At 48.5% G+C, this 20,080-nt stretch overlaps 1 protein-coding gene across 6 annotated transcripts in view; it reads left to right on the top strand.

Moving 5' to 3' along the window:
- The window catches only part of LOC116939981 (MOB kinase activator 2-like), a 54,966-nt gene that overhangs the window by 22,496 nt on the left and 12,390 nt on the right, over positions 1-20,080 (top strand). The window contains exon 1 of one of the 6 annotated variants that reach the window (XM_076065391.1): positions 2,366-2,935. The exons of 1 other annotated variant lie outside the window; for it this stretch is intronic. In XM_076065391.1, coding sequence (XP_075921506.1) covers positions 2,802-2,935 — 134 coding nt within the window. In that variant the 5' untranslated portion in view covers positions 2,366-2,801. Of the gene's footprint in view, positions 1-2,365; positions 2,936-4,074; positions 4,704-18,163; positions 18,547-18,894; positions 19,223-20,080 lie in introns of those variants that run through there. 4 more of the 6 variants (XM_032949126.2, XM_076065392.1, XM_032949125.2 and 1 more) reach the window with 4 other exon arrangements.

Here is a 20,080-nt window from a genome sequence, read left to right on the forward strand (position 1 = left end):
GGTTGGGTCTTGTGGGGACATTTATTAATTGAAACAGATTAAATTAATCTGCAAAATTTGTGGCCACGGCCGGCGGGTTTAGCCAATTCCAATTTAGATCACCCACTAAAACTATTTCACCTTTAGGGAGGCCCCCAAAAAGCTCTCTCAGTGCAGATGCAGCTTCAACATCCTTCCCACTAGGCGGTCGATAGCAGCACACTACCAATATCTGTTGATAGTTTGGGAGAGTTATTCTGAGAGCCAGACCTTCAAAGCAACATTTTTTACACAAGGAGTGAGCTAGTGAACATGCAATAGTATTACGAACATAGATGGCAATTCCACCTCCTTTAGATCCTCGGTCAAGCCGCAAAAGGTTGTAGTTGTCAATCGCAATCTGCAAGTCATTGACGGCAGGAGTGAAAAATGTTTCTGTTAGGCAAAAAATGTCCGGGTCAAGATTTGCCACTTCTAGTTTTAGTTGACTTAATATAATCACAAGCCCTCTGATGTTGACATGTAGAACACCAACACCTTTCCTGCCAGAAAAATCTACAGAATTATACGAGTTCTTTTCATTTGGGCCAGAATGAAGCTCAATACCACCCATAAATAAGAAAAGTATAATTAATAGTTTGCACAAGTATTTTCTATGAAAGGATGAAGAGCGGCGAACCTTGGACGAATAACAGTAGCTCGCAGATGGTGTTATTTATAAGAGCAGAATGAAGTTTGGAAGGAGTGCTGGTGAAGTAATGTTACAAAGATAGGGTTTAAAAGGATACAATGATGGAGTGTAGAAGTGTCTATGAGCTGTTTCATTAGCAGGTGTAGTGGCAAATCGAGCGACAAGTATGGACGCAAAGTAACGAGGGTAGCTGTTTGTAGAGTTGAGTGTGGCACTAGATATGGCCGGGAGGGAAAGCAGTATGATACACAGCAGAATTGCCATGTCTAAAATATCCGGGGTAAACACACATTAACACACAAGCGGAAAAGAAAAAATATACTTGTAGGCCGAGCGCAAGAAAACGTCTTGCCGCACTCGTCACACATGCACGGCTTCTCGCCCATGTGCTAGGGCTGAACAGCGCCCCCCCCCCCCAGACAGGGACAGCAGATTCTTGGCTGTTGTGGGCTCGGCTGAACCACTTGCACCGCCTCCTTTCCCCGCCACAGGATGGTGCTCAAGCTAGCCCTCCTTGAGCTCAGCCCACGACTGGAATGTCGTTTCTTGGCCTCTCGTGTCTCTGCTGCTCGACCAGACGGCCCCACTGAAGCCCACACAGGGGGACTCTTCATTCACGACCCTTGGCGTGTTGACGATCTCCGTGAAGTTTTCCAGGAACATAGCTTGGGGTCCATGGCAATGTTGCCTTGGCATTTACACAGCTTGGGGTCCCTCTAGTGGAGGCCCTTCCACCAGCGGCTGAGTGAGCGAGCAATTGTAGGGCTGCACCTTTACCTATGGGGGTTAAGGTAAACAATTAAAAAATTGTCCATAGTTATAGTCCAGCTTAATTTTCCCACAAAATGACGTACGTGATGAAGTGTTTTATTTAGTTTCACAAATGTGGTTTAGATGTTTAAATATGGATCGTATTAAACAACTACTTGATAGTGGCATTACCATATTTACCATTTTTAAAATGTATATATTTTTATAGTCAGAGGCTGAAAAAATACGAAGTTAAACCATTTTATTTTGGGAATAACTAAGTAGTCAACAACTCGGAGCTCGTAACAAGGCCTCCGAGACCACACTGTAGTTAGATTGTCATCGTCAAAATTACGCATCAGGGGGGTCCACCGAGGAGTCCAATGTTTGGGGTCACAGGAAGGAAGCAGTTACAGACAATTTCCAATCTTTAAATATATTTGGACACATAAAAAAACATGTTATCTCCACAAACACGAGGGTTGTTTTTTCTTTTCCCCAGAGTAAATTACAATGGCCTGTCCGACACAACCAGTATCCACTCTCCAGGTCTATGGGAGGGGAACGACTTGGCAGTGTGAAACGCAATTAGGAAATTGCAGTTGGGCCCTGTGAGGCTTAATGCATTGCAGAAGAGGCTTATCTCCGCCGAAGCAGAGAATGTCGTCCTTTGGCCCATACCAAAAAAATATAGAAATATAACTGATTGGTTCCACCTGAGATGGAACATGTCCCGTTTGAAATCAGCATCTCTAAATCACCAATACAAGTTAATTACGCAATGACTTTTATATAACAAGTTTGTTATCACAATACACATTAATTAATTATGCATACACAGAAAATGGTATACCTAAATAGTTGCCACCACCCGTGGCACAAGATTCTATGCTGGCCAATAGGCCCATGGGGGGGGGGGGGGGGGGTTAGAATAAAACAACCCCAACAGGTAATTCATGAGTTGGAGCCCAGGAGCATCCACAGCTAGGAGGAGGTGGTGACTGTGTTCGACTTCCATGCTCCTGAATCAGAGACATAACCAGTTTGGGCAGATGTTCACCAAGTTCATTTCAGTGTGGGGAAGGAAACGCTGCCATGTTGCAGTTGCACTCGTGGTTTTAACTTGTTTTAAATGATTTTTTAAATGTGTATAATGCGTTATTTTTAGTACAAACAAACGCCGTATGCACCAAGGTTCAGTGGACAGCAAGTTTTATGCTTTTCTTAATCTGAACAAAAAAACAAACCCCAGGCTATCTTGTAGTGCGAGCTGTTTTTTTTTTGTTCTTCCAAAAAACTTGGACTGAATTTATTCCCAGGGAGCCTTCCACCTCAACCCGTGCCAAGCCCAGAGGACATTTTATTCGCTCGCCCTTCACGAATGAAACATTGCCCTCCCACGTGCTGCCAGGACTTCTTTTCTTGCGCCATGAAAATGCTTTATCTCCTCTGCTTGTCCACGACGGCCCCGTATGGATCCACCAAGCGAGGGGGCGCCGCCTACAGCCAGCGGAGGTACTCGGCACGCGGCGGAGTCGGCTCACGATCCGCGCAACTTCAGTCGCTCCCACCCCTGCGGCAAAAGGAACGCGCGCGTGCGTGCGCGTGTGTGTGTGTTTATTGTGGTCGGTTATTGAAAGCGGGCTTAGAGTAAGCCTCTGGTCGCGAGTGTTGAGCCGCTGCTCCATGGCCGTTGTTGTTTTTCGAGCGTTCGTCCCACTACGGTGGGCTCCAAGTGCACGGGAAGCTTCCCGCTCGCGGTCAACACCGGTGACGATGATCAAAATCGGTCCCGGGCTCCTCAAGGTCGACTCCGCCTAAAATGATTACCTTGTGCGGTGTGTAAAGACATCGCTACTGGGGAGACAAAGGCGGTCGGGCATGGTGCTGGCAACCCACCACCTCGGAGTGCCATGCCGGAATTCATAGGTGCTCGCTAACAGCACTTGCCCGTTAATGCCATAAGGGGGGATCTTTGTCTTTGCTCCAAGTCCTCTCTCCACAGTCTGTTACCCATATCCCCCTCTAACCTTTTCACCATGTCCTCCTTTGGATAGAAAAGACCACACAGCACACGTGTGTAAAACCAGCCTCGGACCGAGTGCATCCTCCCGACCACTCGCCCCCCACCCCTTGTGGTGCCACTTCGCCTTGATGGAATATTGGGGAGTCCGAGAGGGCTTGACCGTCGTGGAGACGGAGCGACCGAGATCGGTTCATGTTGCTGGAGTGTGATTGGTTGGATGTCGTTCGCATCGGATCCTGAGTGGTGGGTGGTGGGTGGAGCTTCTCATCCAGCAGTGGAGAAAGCCAACGGCTCATCATGATGATTATTATGAAACGATAAAAAGGGCTGAGTGGCGGCTGAGTGGCGGCAGAAAGCGTTGTGCGAATGGAGGGCGCAAGATTGCGACCCACCACCACCCCCCCAGAGAGAGAGGGGGGTGGCGGTGGTGGGGGGCGGTGGTGGGGGGCGGTGGTGGGGGGCGGTGGTGGGGGGCGGTGGTGGGGGGCGGTGGTGGGGGGCGGTGGTGGGGGGCGGTGGTGGGGGGCGGTGGTGGGGGGCGGGAATCGATCATAATCGATGCGAAGCGGATCGACGTGCTGCGGTGCCCTCGGACGCACAGGACGGATGACCGCTCCAGCAATTGCGCACTGTACCCCACTGTGCTCCCTTCACAATCTGCTGGGGTTGCAGTCTCGGGCAGCCTCTGCAATAGCTGACATAGAGCTGACATCGTGTGCGCACGCACTTGTGTGTTGCCGGCGTTCGGCAACGCTGCGCCAGAGCAAATGCCTCCTGCTCCTCCTCGTCATCCTCTTCCTCCTGCTCCTCCTCGTCATCCTCTTCCTCCTGCTCCTCCTCCTCGTCATCCTCTTCCTCCTGCTCCTCCTCCTCGTCATCCTCTTCCTCCTGCTCCTCCTCCTCGTCATCCTCTTCCTCCTGCTCCTCCTCCTCGTCATCCTCTTCGTCATCCTCTTCCTGCTCCTCCTCGTCTCCCGGACGTGTTCGTAACCTCGCTCTGAGGATTGTGCCCCCCCCCCTCCTTCTCCTTCCTGCCTGCTCGTGCCTTACGTAACGCAGCATTGTTATTATTTTGTCTCTCTCTCTCTCTCTTCCCTCCCTGGATATTGAACACCTTTGGTGGTGGGTGTGGGGGGGGGTTGGTCCCTTTGCTGCTACGACGGCGGCAGACATGGGTGTCTACTCGCTTCTTCAGAAGATCTGCTCGTGTGTGCACGGCATGCTGCTGTGCTGCGATACAACAACAACACCAAGGTGGTGGTGGTGGTGGATGGCCCCGTCGGGCGAGTACGCGCGCGTGGCTTCCTCCGTGCCCTATGCGGCGCGTGCCGCTGCACGGGGCACGCCGCCTGCCGCTTGTTTGCGCCGTTCACCGTTCGGGCATTCCAGCGTGATTGTTTTGTTTGCTTGCCGTTACTCGCTCGGTTGCGTCTCGTTTTGCTGCGTTTCAAATGTTTAGTCGTGCCATCAAAAAAATGGCCTTTTAACAACAACAACGACAACAAAAGGCTCTCATCGTGCATTTTGTGTGCTCCAAAAAAACTGTCGCCAGTTTCTGTGTTTTCGTTCTGTCCGAAAGGCACGTGTGAAATCTACAAGTTAGCCATACCCGAAGGTGTTCTGCTGCTGTCATTCTATCTCGGGCACGTTTTGGCATCTCCATTGTTTTGCATTCTGCTAAACCGATAATATCCTTACTTTAAAAAAAAGTAGCCCCCAGCGCGTCTTGTTAATTATTGAAGCCTTCCAATGGCCACCGGTCCACCCATGAGAGTGCTCTCTCAGCAGCCGCCTCGCTTTGCTCCAAAATAAAGTTGTTTGCCCTCATAAATAGAGATACAAAGCAATCCATTGCGAGAATTCCGCTACGCCACTGTTTGCCACTCGGTGCTGGCCTTCAGCTCCTCTGAGCGCTGTCTGGGTTGATTGAGGACGCCACCAGATGCTCGGAGGCCCAGGGGAATTGGTGGATATGGGGGGTGGTGGGAGGAGCAATTTCAGCCTCTGAGAGTGGATTATTTTTTAACCACGGCCTTGGGTGGCAAGGCACGCGGCGTGACGCGATGAGCTTTTCTTCAGAATGGCACAAGTGTTAACGGTCGGATCCCCCCAAAAAATAAAAAATACACTACTTGGTCTGCCAAAAGCTGTACGATAAGAGATTGCTGATAAGTCCTTCAAAAGCTGTAAGCAGCCTTCCGGGGGCCGTGGGAAACCAACCCGAAATTCTTTTTAGTTCTTTCACAGCCGAGAGACATTCCGTGCAGCCGCCTGCTTCTCACGTGTACCTGTGTTGTGTCTAGTTGCTCTCGGCTTCGAGAGGCCCCGGGGGGTATTTGTTTACATTGCTGCGTCGCGAGGGCCTGCCTCTCGCAGAAATCGGCGTCGGGCACACCCGGAGATTGGCCCGGGACAAAGCTCGGCGAAGATGGCTCGCGCAGATAGCCGCACTTGCATCGACGGTCAAGTCTACGCCGCCGGTCCCCAGTGCGTTGTAAACGCGGTAACGGTGGAAAGGCGCATCCTCCCTTCAGGAGAGACGCTCCAGAGAGTAATTTAACCTACTCTGCCATGATGGGCAGATGTCATGGCAGAGGTGGGGAGTTTCCCCGCACAACATAATATTTGCAGTTATATTTGTTCGTCCAACGTTGGACGAAGTTGTCTCCCTGTGCCGTGCTAGCCGTGATGGTTGTTCAGGCAGAGGAAACGGCGCTGCTCACGATGGGTTGGTGAAGGGAAATTGTGGGGACGAGCGGAGGGAAAAGGGAGGCGTTTGAAGAAGTTAAATAATTGTTGCGCCTCCGATTAGCACGGTTGGCTACGTACGGTGCGAAAGAAGTGCAATATAGATAGGTACATATGCCACTTGGCCAGGACTCAAACTCAGGGCCACCAGTTAACAGCAAATTTTGATTTAAAGCTTTCGTGACTGCAAGGATTCATCTTCTTTGGTTCTTTCGGTAAAGTCACGTAAAATGAGAATAAAATAATAAATTGATAAATTATTGTGTTATTTTATTTTATCAATGTATTATTTTATTCTCATTTTACGTGACTTTACCGAAAGAACCAAAGAAGACAGTTAACAGCAGTTTTCAGACCAACGTGCCAGACGCTTCACTTTATTTATCGAGGGAAGCCCAAGTCTGGAGACTCATTTTCCAATGGGGTTTGCATTCCGTTGTGTTTGGGAAATGTATTTTTAAGGAGTTTTTCATGTGGTACATCATTTGAATATTCAGAAAAGGACCACGTGCTTGTAGGTCCCATTTGCTTCTCAACGATGGGTTTTTAATTATGGAGTTTCACAAATTTGCACGAACCACGAGCGCTTGCCTCCAAAGTTGCAGGGTCAGTAGAGACAGTCCGATGTTCAGTATTGCTGCAGGGACTTAAAGTGAGATATTTGTTGGGAAGTGGACTTTAAGCAACCCTATGACGTCTGTGCGATTTCAAGACTGGCATGGAACGCAAGTCATAATACAACTTTAAACCATTTCCGATTAGAAAGTAAGAGGGAGTATGAAAAAATAGAAATAGGTTTCACCCTTTATGGGGATAAAACTGGTGCTAAGATGTTCAAACACCAAATAAATATATCTCGCAAGGAATCAAGTCCGCATTAACTACACGTACATGTGGCTAATGCAGAAAGGGTAAAACCTTTTTATATTTTTCATACTTTGATGCTGGCAAAAAAGGTCCCTCGGAAAGAGGGAAACTGTCTTACGTCTCCTCCTTTGGGTCTGTCCCCGGCTATGCATTTCAAAGCCAGTTCATGAAAACAATTTACGAACAAACACCATCCAGATAGCTAATGGTTCGATGTTTTTGGAAGATTAAGATGCAATGATGTGTGTTTTTTTTACTGTTATTATTCACACTCAGCATGTGATTATTGTTTTAACCGGCAAGAGGGAATGGCAATTCAAATGCGCTTCGTTATTTTAATCTGTTGACATGGAAAAAGTCCTTACCCAGAGATGAGAATATAGGCCAATTATAAGGCTGAAATTCCAATCCAAAGATGCAAAATTATGAAATGGATGTCACCATTACAAATCAAGGAAATAACTAAACATTGTGGTGTACGGTGCCCTGACATTGGGAGTGCAGAGAGAAATGTAGAACATGAAGAACAAGCTGTTTGGCATCACAAGAAACGTGATGATTACGGAGAGAACAGATATGAAAACAAGAAAGAAAATGCAAACATAGCATAGAATACCAAGAACTCTTTAAAACCGCTAGGAAATGGAGGAAAACAAGTCGCAGACCACAACAACCTTGATTAAAGATGTCACAAAATAAACAATGGGAACATGAAAGCAGCAAAAGGAAAGCTAGTGACTGCTAAATCACAAACAGTCGTCTTTCAAGTACAAGATGTTGCACGATAGACAGCATTGTGGAGATATTTTAACTCGATAACAAAAATATTGTATATGCATTCTAGAAAAAAATGTTTTTTTTTTACGATGAGGATGTTCCATGTGTCACATTTGAGGAAGTGACCACTGCCTTTCACGGTATAAGAGGGGAAGCTCCCAGACCAGGTAGGGACAACTGGACATCATCAAAGGAGAATTACACTTTATTCTTGGTTCTTTCGGTAAAGTCACGTAGAAGGGAAACAATTAAATAATAAAAATATAAAACAATAAAATTCTCACGACGTTTCGACTGCAACACAAGCAATCATCATCAGGTGTGAAAGCCACAGCAATATATATATTTTTAATTTTCTTGCTGTGGTTTTCACACCTGATGATGATTGCTTGTGTTGCAGTCGAAACGTCGTGAACATTTTATTGTTTTATATATAAAAAAATATTATTGTTTCCCTTCTACGTGACTTTACCGAAAGAACCAAGAATATGAATCCCTGCAGTCACGAAAGCTTCAAATCAAGACAGCAATTGTGGAATAATGCCTTATTTATTTTTTAATGCAAGACAGCAATTGTGGAATAATGCCTTATTTATTTTTTAACTCAAACGAGCATGGCCAGATGCCTAATTGTAATAATGTTGAGAGGTGGGAAGATGAACACATGAATCTGGGTGCAGACAAATCGGACTCGTCACCATGAAGGAAAGTTAAACACGCTTTGGCCCAGGCATAACGCATAGTTGGAAGGGATTGTGGTCCTTTGGATGAGATGGTTGATGGGATGGTACTAGATGGTTGGCACACACTGGAGAGAGAGACCACCACTATGGAGAGGGCGTCATGAGTTCTTCTTCCGCAGTGGATATAAACTATCTGAAGAAAATTGTAATATGGATATTTTAGAATACATGTTTAATAAATAATAGACGGTTTATCTGCTGTCGAAGTGGGATTTTTTTTTAATGCAAATAAAACAGCTCGTGTGATATTGGAACTCCCTATGCAACCTTAATACCTTGTTATCTCAAAGCATCATTGCGCGGAATATAACGTAAATTATATGACATGTTAAATATAACACTTCAGTTATTATAATTAAAAGCAAGTAAGAGTGGTTCAGTGTGACCGATGTAGGTACATTACAAACGTCTTTTTGACCGTGCATCAAAGAAGATGTTTTTTTTATGAACCAAATTATGCCGCATTCGAAGTCCCAATTTGCGACATATTTTATTGGATTGCTCTTTTTAACAGGCGTACACGCCGAAGGTTGTGCAACGTGACAGAAAGGGTAGCAGTCCCAATGCTGAATGTCACACTTTAAAAAGCATCAGTTCCAAAGCTGCCCTACTTGGTGGGATTATCGACACTGGAAGGCGACCACCCGCCATGGATGCGGTCTAAGTATCGCAGCAAAATATTATTTGTGCCGTAGTAAAGCAGTAGGCCGAGGCTGGGCCAACCGAGCTGGCAGTCGTGGGCGACTTCTCCTGGATGAGCTTGACCTTTGTCCACGAAGCGTGCGTACGCCTCCAGAACTGTACTCCGAGGTAGCCAGCAGCGAGCCTCCATAAACACAACTATTGAATGACGTGCCCGAGAGAATTGACGAGTGTTGCGAGCTACGGAGCCATGCCAGGCGGCTCTACAAGGGCCGTGCTTTATCCTCGGGGTTCTCTTTCGTTGGCTCTGTGCGCGGTGGTGGTTTAATTGACCCCGAGCACACGCGTCGATGTGCAACTTAAAAGGCAGTCGTGGTGGCATATATTGTACTTGGAGCAAGCAATGCAGGGTGGTGCTATTGAGCAAATTGGCGAAGCAAGCACACTGCGGTGTCTGTACTCGTACAAGTGTGTCCTTTAATCCAGAAAAGCCTCGTGGAGGCTCGGAACTCTTCATAGGAGGTATGTGCAGTTTGGCCAATTGACTCGCTCCTACTGGACATCTGAAAAATAGCTTCATAAGCTCATCGGATTCCTCCACTGAAAGTGAATAGTCTGTTGTTGATTAAGGAGTGTTTGGTGTGTGATTAGCACTCAGAGCTCCACACGTATATTCAGGAATCCATCGCTGCACTGGCATCTCATGGCCACTTTGCAGAGCATGGCCTACAGCATCGGTTTCCCCTTAAAATACTAAAACTATGAAAATAAAGCCTTTTTATGAGCTACGTAACTCTTTTTCATAAGCGACCTGGCCACAAATGAGAGCTCAACGACGTGGTTTATGTGCAAACGTATAGCAGTCGCATACTCTAAACGCATGTTGCTAAATGTGGAAAGAAAAACCGGAGGACGCGGATACAGGGTTTGGATCGCACCCACGACCTCCTGTATACTAGGCGAGGTAGTTAACATCTCGCTACTGCGGCGCCCGAACCAGGCTCAACCCAACAATAATCAAGTACTGTACAAACAGACTTCTGAGCTACTGTATGATGAGAGGAGTGGCAATATCAGGGTGGTTTGGTCATGGTCCAGGGAAGCCGATGTTGTTCTTTTCATTGCCATATCGGGTTCCATTTTAAAATCGGTAAACGGGTGCACCTCGATCCATCAGCAGGTCGTATGTGGTAAGGATTAAGTGTGGGTAACCCCCGCCTCGTTCAAGATGTCTCGCCAGCATGGAAGAGTAGGCCAATATACCCTCCAGAGGGGATCTCTAGGAAAGATCATGAGTCGTGGCCGTTTCTTCCAGCGTGGTTGCATGGTGTTTGGGAGGGAACACGTGCAGATGGAATGCTGCTGTGCTGGGCGCTATGAACTTTGAAGACAGCTGTGCCCAGTGAAGTATTTCACTTCATTACAACAATGTAGTCGCAACACACGTTCCAGAAATATAAAAACGTCGAAATTCGCTTAGAACCTTCCAGGAAGCAGCTCCTTCGTCAAATTTGTTTTAAACAAATGTCATCCATGAGTCATACGCTGTTTAAATATTAAATCATCTGAAACAATAACAATTTACAGCCCTTGTCAATCCACTGCTAAATGAATGCCTCCCTATGCTGGGTTGGCAATGGGGGGTTGTTTGACCACACTTCACCACCATGGTCAGTGCAGGTGGGTACAACGGAGGCCTAGGGCCGGTTGAGATATCACCCGTCACTCGCGTTAGCCATGGGCGAGAATCGAACTTGGGGTCGCGGTGGCGCAGGATGTCAAAGCCACTGGGCCACCGAAATTCAGAATTTCTGTCATGTCAGAGAACCGTCATTGCATCTACAACTAATCACGCATGTCCCGACTGGCACGTCGCGACAGCACGGCAAAAGCATGATTCCTGAGAAAAAAAAAAGGATCCCCTACAAATGTTCGGACAGGGCTCGCGTAAAGCACGCGGACAACGAAGGCAACCAAGGCGCGGGCAGCGGGGATGCTGCGTTGGTTTCTCCAGATCGGCCGACGACTGCGTCCACTTCTCGAGCCCCGTTGCCCTTTGCCACGAAGCCCAAGCGCCGGATTAGAAATCCATCGGCGGTGTTGCTGTGCGCAAAGCGTGGTTACATCGCTATTATGCAGGGGGGGGGGGTGTTTAATGTCGTTTTAAACAAACAAAAATGTCAACACGTTGAATGCTGTTGCTTTGGAAACGGGTAAACACGAGGCGTCGTTGTCGTGCGTGCGTCCGCGCGTCCGCCAGGGCCTTGCCCGTGAGCGCTAATTGCTCGTTCATGCCGGTGCGCGCAGGCCAAGTGGACTTAAATAATTAAAGCGACCTTGGTTCCACCGTCGTATTTGGAAGTATTTTACGGCTCGGCGATGCATAGGCAATCTTCCGCCTTCAGCAAAATGGGTTCAACAGCAGGCAGAGAGAGAGAGAGAGAGCTGTTACCGGTACCCCCCCCCCCACCATCGTTTTTGGATAACCATTCCTTAATGCGTTGCACCTGCTGTGTGCACAGGGAGCCCACGCAGGGGCAGAACACTTCCCATGGCTGTGAGTGGCGCAAAGTCGACTTTCATCGCAGCGTGTTAGCTCGCGGGGGCACCCAGTGCAGTCTGCAGCACAAGTTGGCCGGTGCGGTGCCACGTGAATGACGAACTGAGCGCCAGTTTTGGCACGCGAACCCTCTCGGCGCTCTCCGTTGCGAACCTTCCCCCCCCCCCCCCCCCCACTGCCGTCGGTTCAGATGCTCGCAACAAAACGTGCACACGTACAAGTCCGCATGGCGTCCCCATGCCACGCGGATCGCGATGGGTTATTTGACCCTCCTTTAAACAACGCTGGTCATCGCGGGTTTGGCGAACGTGCGGAGTGTAGACGTGGGAAGCATAGAAGTGCAGTACAGCTGCGGATTGTGCTGCGCGGTCCATTTGCGGAATACCACGCAGCCTTGGTGGGACTAAAGGAATGATACATAAATTTTACTCGGGAAAAATTCCACTTTGGAATTTCATGTAACTGGCCAGATCGTTGTCAATTGATCATTGGTGGCATTGGGTAGTGACATGGTCTAGCAGTAGCGTGTTCTCCGCTTGTTGAAAAGGTACACGGTTTGATATCCGACAGCCCCCGTGATTATTGCTGTGAGTGTAAAGATGCCGGCAATACTTAGCACCGTCTGCCTCAGTGTAAAGATGCCGGCAATACTTAGCACCGTCTGCCTCAGAGTGGACGTTAAAGATCCTCTGACGTCATTCCCAAGAGTAGGCCATTGTATGCCAGTGTCATGGTTCACATTTGACACATTTGAAAATTACAATATTCAATGCCCAATGTGGCTCTTGCAATTTAAATCATCCTGGTCTCTTGGGTTCTCATCCGGTTCGACAAAATAAACTCGAAACTTGTTTGTTTTATGCTACTTGTGCTCGCCATAGCATCATCGTCATCAACATCAGCCACGCTCAATCCACTGCTGGATGAATGCTTCCCCAAGGTGACACCATATGTCAGGTTCCTGCGATGGAATAGGCAACACCGTAACAGCCACAGAGGGAAATGGAACTGGACCGTGGCCTTTAATTTTCCCACCGAATCAAAGAGTCTAATCGGAATGTTCAGTCATAGCCGAGCGACTGGTAAAGACTGGCTGGGCAGTATCGCTGTTTTACTGGAGCATGACCGGTCATTAAAGCGTTGTTTTTCTCGTGAAGCCTCGAATGAACCGAGTGTGAACTCTGCAGCTGCGTTCCTCGCAGCGCGCATGAAGATACGCAGAGCGACGGATCGCTCCGCTGGCAGAATGTTGTGTTTTTCTTGAGCGATTGTCCCCGAAACGGGCAATCCTTCGCACGTCTTCGTTGTAATGTGAGGAGGCGTTGGAGAGATTGATACATTTTCTCCATGTGCCCCTTTGCGACGGAATATTTCCAGACTTGCGTCTTGCGTGCCGGTGTTTGCATATTTTATCGCAATTCCCTTATTGCCCTTCGCCGCTGAACGTCCTTAGACAGGCGGTGGGGAGGGGGGGGGTGTCGCTGTGGTTCCAACATGGAGGAGTTATAATTACCGAGTGCGCATGAAAAACGTCACTTTAGTCCGCGTAAGGATGGCTGCACCCCACTCCAGGTGGAGGTGGGGACCTGAAGTGTGGCCCCCACGCGTGGCCCAAAGCCAAGGAAGGATATGGCTGTACAAAGACCAAGATCCCCCCCCCCCCATGTAGCCTTCATAGGCTGTTAGGCAAGTGTGCAATTGGCACCTAAAAAGGCCGGCAGGGTGTACGAGAGGGTAATATGGTCAGCACCACGCCCAAGTGGTTGGTCCTTGTGTTGTTTTTTTTACACGCCTTACCAGGTATTCATGTGAGGCTGAGTCGACCTACGAGAAGCCCAGGATTCATTCAGACGTTTACCATAGACCACTGCCGATAGGAGTGTGCACACAGCGCGAGGCACAGGCAAATGTAGTGTGATGGCTGTGGCCACATTCCATTCTCATCAGGTGCCCTTGCTCGGAGCCCTTGCTCGGTGACCCACCCCGTAGTGCGACTCTGCCAAGGTCACTCGCGCTGCGCACAGTTTTATTCGCACAGACCTGGCACGCTTTGGCTGCGTACGGTGCGAAAGAAGTCCCACGTAGTACGTACGTCACACAGTCGTGTGAGAATCGTAGCGGTGATATCGCCATTGATGCTTTATAATAGAGGACGCTGCCGTCGTGTTAAATGGATAGCGCGCTGTAATTGCAATCCAGGGGTCACCGAGTCGATCACATGGCATGGCAAATGAAACAATAGGGCAAGTTTATTAAATCCCCTCCTCCTCTTTCCACCTAGCAGTGTAATTGGAAACACCACAAGTTAGTCGATCGGCAGCTGGCGTGTGGTAGAGTCGTGCGGGTGCTCGCACAACATCCAAGACGCCTGGCCGGCGTGAAAGCGGAGGCCAAGGTTACCAACTCGAGCAGTTCTCTGGAGCTCCCTGGAGATGAGACCTTTTCTTCCGGCGGTGAGCAAGCAATTACAGGGGCTGCACCTTTGACCACCTTTACATTTCTGATAACGTAGAGCTCGCCTTCCCATTCAATGTGACGACTGGATTTTAATTTAAATTTACGTCGGTGTTATTTTATTTAGCGCACGATGCTTATTTAATCCCCCCCTCCCCACCACGCAATGGAAATGTTTGTTTTGAATACATAATCCTTGAGCTCTGCGCACGTCGGCAGAAAAATTCTGACGCTCGCGTCGCCTTTCCATTATTGACGAGCCACGCGTGTCCGTCGCCCACGTGTCATTTCGTGACGGCGCCCGCCGCACCTGCTCCGGTGATGACAACAACGCAGGCCCCTGGTTGAGTGCGCAGACACGGGTCCCGTCTGGAGACGACGGCTTTGTCGTCGATATAAAAATGCCGATTTTCGGAAAGCGGTGGTTTGCTCGGCGTTGGAAGGGCTCACAGCTGAGGCCACGAGTGAGAGTGTGTGTGTGTGCTCCAGTTTAGCAGCAGAGGTCTCACTCCGAATCAGTCGAGCGGCATTATCTTTTTATCGGTTGCGTAACGCTGTGTGGAAGCCACCTGGTCTGTCGCTCCGCACTAAGCTTCAGGTCTTCTCGGCCACGGTCATTCCCTCCCTTCTCTACGCTTGCGAAACGTGGACCATCCTAATGGAACATTTTCGCCGGCTAGAAACATTTAAGCTGGCCTGCCTACGATCCATCCTGGGTTTAACCAGGCTGGATTGTGTGAGGAGCTCACAAATCCTTGAAAGATCTGGGCACGGTTCCATCGGTGAGCTCCTCCGGCAGGCAAGGCTGCGTTGGCTGGGTCATGCAGCCCGCATGCCCAGCCACCGCATGCCGAAACAGCTTCTGTTCGGCCGGATCGAGGGGGCTAAGCGGGCGCGACACGGGCTAGAGAAGAGATGGAGTGATGTGGTACAGGAGGACGTGGAGCGGAGTGGACTTGCCGATGACTGGTACCAGCGGTGTCAAGATCGGCCTCTGTGGAGGAGGCTCGTGAAGGACGCTACTGGGCAGTTGGAGGTAGTCGCCCTCCAACAACAACGGAGGGCGGAGGAGCGACGCTCACAACAACGAGCGGAGCGCCGGGTGGCTAAAGCACAGCAGGTTGGCACAGTAGGGGACACAGGTGGTGCATCAGCCAGTCATCTCAGTCAGTCGACCCGTGGCACTTGGGTCTGCCCCGTGACCTCCTGCCAGCGGGCGTTCGACACTTCACGTGGCCTCAAGGTGCACATGGCCTGGCACAAGCGTCGTGGTGACGTCACCGCCACTTAGTGGCGAATGGCGGTTGTTGTTGTAGTTGTGTGCTTGGTGTCGGCCCTTGGCGCCACTGTGCTTGTTAAGCCGATGTCATTCCGATTAATAATTTGGCGAAATTGCTGTGTGCCGCGGGTTCGTTGTGACCGCTGCTAACACCATGCTCTTGTTCGGTTCAATTAAGACGCTCTCGCAGTGCCCCCCCCCCACCATGTCAACTGCTGAAAACGGAAAAGAATTCGCCTTTTATTGTCGCCAATCATTTGCATTCTCACGTTACTATTCCACGCTGCATTCTTCGACAGCGTCCCAACGCAAGGCCTTGCTAACTTGACGTTTGAAAATAAGGGAATAACAAAGACTGATATCATCTATTTAAATACAGTATAGATGTGTTGTGGTTCTATAGATAAGAACCTCTCATCTGTTTGCCACTTATCCACTCTTCCTATTATTTGCATCAATTAATCAGTTGAAATGTATAGTATCTGTGCGTTGATTCTTACGTTCGAGGCGTACACAGGGAAAGTTATATATATTATCCACCATTATCTGCTGATAATGACTCGTTGATGTGTTCTGGAAGTGGCAGCAATTTCGTCCTGCGACCCTGGGGGTTATCCACAGATAGCTGTGCAGATAACAGGCGCAACTTCCACAGATGAATGCGGATATCAGGATCTGCATGCAATATAGCCATCCACATTGTCGCGGATGAGAGGCATTTCACCCAATTACAAATTCTTATTGAAACCTGTTGTGCTCTTCACACTTAACTTATGGCCATTTAAACAATGCACGTGCCACTGTAGATAAGCATCAATTACTTAAAGTAAATAACACTCATTTTGGGTACTTTTAAAACAGTTTCCATGAAGACGACCATTGAAATAGCTAAATAATAAATGTTTTCCTCTCTGTATTTTCGTCCTTGGCCGTGTGAGATAGATGGAAACCACTAGCCGCAAAAACTAAGCCTTCCTGCGTAAAGTTAAATAACAAAAACCATGGGGGGAAAAAAAAGTTGGCATTGCGTCAGCGTTTTCAAAAGAGGCAAAGCATTTTGACGCGCGCGGTCGAGGGCTCGTCGACTGTCGGCCTGTCGCTTCGGCTGCGGCCTCGTCCATTCTTCAGCTCTCCCGAAAGACGCCGTGCTGCGTCGCGTCGTGCGTGCGACCCGGGCTGTCCGAAGGTGGAGGGGTCGATCAGCGCGGCGCGATACCTCGCGCTGACACGCGCACGCACGCACGCGCCACTCGTCGCCGTGACGGCAAGCACGCGGATTCGATGGTTCCAGTGGCGGTATTGGTTTTCCGAGCAGGCATAAGGTCCAAAAACCCCCTTGAATGTATAGCAGCAGTAGTAGTAGTTGTGTGTGCGTGTTCCCATCGGGTACAAAGCATTGCCTGTTACACATCAGTGGCCGTAACTACGTTATCAGCTCGGGGGGGGGGGGGGGTGCGGAAATCGGTCAGGTGGTGACCCAATACTGTTGAAAACATCTCATGGTAGCTGTCAAGGGAGCCCCAACTCGCAGCTTTGGCCACCGGGGGGATGGGACGACAGTCCCCTCGCCTCACTCTCGTTACTGTTACACACGCATGCATCAATTGGAGTGGCCGGTATGTGTTGTTTGTGCCACGTTTTTGGCAGCGCCACAGATTGGCTGACAGTGTAACGAGTGAGAATTGCGATAAATATTCGCAATTCTCGACGTGTTAATCTGACGTTTCTGACCGTATTCTTACAAACTATACAGCTTTTGTAAAAGCATTACATTTCTATTTGAGTTACATTTTCAGACAGCGCGGGCCTCATTTATCAACGGTTTGACAATATATTTTACTTGCACAATATATACATTATACTCTTTGGTTCTTTCGGTAAAGTCACGTAGATAGAAAAAAATAACTAATAAATAAATCGATAGCAACACAAGCCATCGTCCTCGGGTGAAACAATACAGCAGGCGGACTACTAAGGAAATATAGCAAGAGCGCTTCTGTATTATTATGAATTATCATGAGTTATGTATTATTATGAATTATTATGAGAGCTACTGTAACTAAAGGTTATATAAACGTTTGTGGTGGTTATATACGTCGTGAGTTTTTTTTCTATCTACGTGACTTTACCGATAGAACCAAAACGTATGAATTCCTGCAATCAATATTAATATAGGCATTAGTTGTTTTTTTCTAATACGTGTACAAATCAAATGGAGAAAACAACTCGATATTTTTAAGCAGTCCCGTGGGCCTGAAATGCATTTAAAAAAACGCCATCATGTAGGTGGGGGAGGGTTTTTTTTAAAATGTGTTTTAGTTTTAAAATGCAGACGATACAAAGTGTGTGCCCTCGTTCAAGGAAGGGTTTCTAGCGGCGCACAGCCTCCGTTTCCTACGCGCACCGAACATTGCCCCGTGCCATGTGGCCCATCACTCGCCCGGCCCCGCTGAAAGTTTCGAACCGAATTCTCTGAGACGCGCGCCGCCCAACGCCTTGCGAACGGCGCATCGCCGGGGGTCTCCAGGAGCCAATGAGTCGCCACGGAGGGGAAGGGAGGAGGCGGCTGGGTTTTTGGTGGCCTGTTGGAGTGGGGAGGCACTGAGGCGTGGGAGGAGGAGGTGGGGTCGGCGGAGGGGAGACGTTAATGATTACTGTGCGCGGGACAGTAGCAACTCACTTTGCGTGCTTACTAAATAGCTGAGTGGTGGTGGTGGGGGGGTGTGTGTGAGCATAAGCGGTCGACGAAACGCAGGCAATCGGCTGGTGCGCACACCCCCTATCAAGCGAACGAAGTTTTAGAGAGAGAAACAAAAATCAATCAAATATTAATGGCATTACATTCTTAAAGAGTACTCTGCGCGCGCGTGCGCGCGCGTGCGTGTAGGGAGGCGTCGCTGGGAGTTGTGCCCGAACAATCATGGTAGAGCGTGCACTCGCTAAGTCAGCCCCGACGGCTACTCCGCACCAGCCAGCTCCATCCACTGCGCACTGCAAGATGGTTTTCCGCGCAATGGGCAGGGTGCTGCGGTGAGTTGCGTCTCGGTTGGGGCGCGCGCGCGCGTGGTGGAGTGAGTGGCGTGTCGAGGGCTCACGACAGCGTGCCTGTGTAATGCGACTAGCCGGTTGTAGTAATAATAATAACGACGACGGCGACGATTATTGTAACAATAAGAAGCACCGTACTCTTTGGTTCTTTCGGTAAAGTCACGTAGGTAGAAAAAATTATAATAGATGATTGTGATCTGTTTTTCTTCCTAAGTGACTTTACCGAGAGAATCAGAGAGTATGGATTCCTGCAGTCACGAAAGCTTCAAATCAATAAGAAGCCCAACCTGAATGTAAACTACTACGGGGGGAGGGAGGGAGGGATGGGAAGCGGCATAAAGGTTGCCTCGATGCCGTGAGTGACGCGGGATGGACCAAGTCGAGTAATTTTGTGTCGTACGCTGTTCGTCAAATGACATTTGCCCGATGCAAACCCCGATGTTTGACCGCTGACGCCGCCGCTGCTGCAATTGTATTCAATTATTTTAAATATTATTAAACTATTTACTTGCTCGTTAAACGTTACGCCCGGTGGACACGTCCGTCCATTCGTGTCGGGCATGCCAGCGCGGTGGCGCGCTAATGTTCCGCACGGAGACGCATGAGTTCCCGCAGGACGTCTCGTATCGATGTTGGCAAGTTGCAGGCAGATGTTTAGGTGAGTCTCTTTTCGTGTGTTGCGTTTGAGTTTAAAAAAAATGTTTGATTTGTTACACGGATGATGGCGTTCAGTCGGTTTCCCCGGGTACTTGACGAGGGAGAATCCGTGATGAGTGAGCAGATCAACAAAGTGCAAGAACATTCATATTGGTAGGGTCATTAAGGAATATTCGTTTAAATGCTGGATTTAAAGCTTTCGTGACTGCAGGGATTCATATTCCTGTTTTTTTCGGTAAAGTCACGTAGAAGGGAAACAATAAAATAATAATAAAAAAATAATTGCTGTGGTTTTCACACCTGATGATGATTGCTTGTGTTGCAGTCGAAACGTCGTGATAATTGTATTGTTTTATATTTTTATTTATTGTTTCCCTTCTACGTGACTTTACCGAAAGAACCAAGAATATGAATATTCGCTTTCTAAGGTTTTGTACTAATGTAACATTTTTTGGATCTTCATTTTTAATATTATTCTCTTCGGTCGCTAAAAGTTGGTCCCATTTGGAGACATACGTAGCGTTTAAATAATGTGTTTAACGTACGGTATAGCAGCGGCAGAGTGGTTGGTGCACTGCGCTGATACACACCCGGTGACAAGACTTCGAGTCTTTGTCACGGATTCTTATCAGTACTTCACCCAGCAGCAGATTGACATTCGCACTCTAATAATAATGAGTAAATTATTTTTTTATTATACACGTGAAAACCTGCTGCATGCTCCTCACTCTCGTTCTCGTCAGTGGGATTCTTTTCTTTCACTGTTCACAGGCATCATGACGCGGGGCAGAGTTAAACATAATGATGAACAATATATATTAAATTATTATAGACGTTAAAACCTGCTGCATGGTCCTCA

The sequence above is a fragment of the Petromyzon marinus genome, chromosome 7 (genome assembly GCF_048934315.1).
Source record: "Petromyzon marinus isolate PM22_M1 ecotype Great Lakes invasive population chromosome 7, UKy_Petmar_22M1.pri1.0, whole genome shotgun sequence".
In the NCBI taxonomy this organism is placed as follows: Eukaryota; Metazoa; Chordata; class Hyperoartia; order Petromyzontiformes; family Petromyzontidae; genus Petromyzon; species Petromyzon marinus.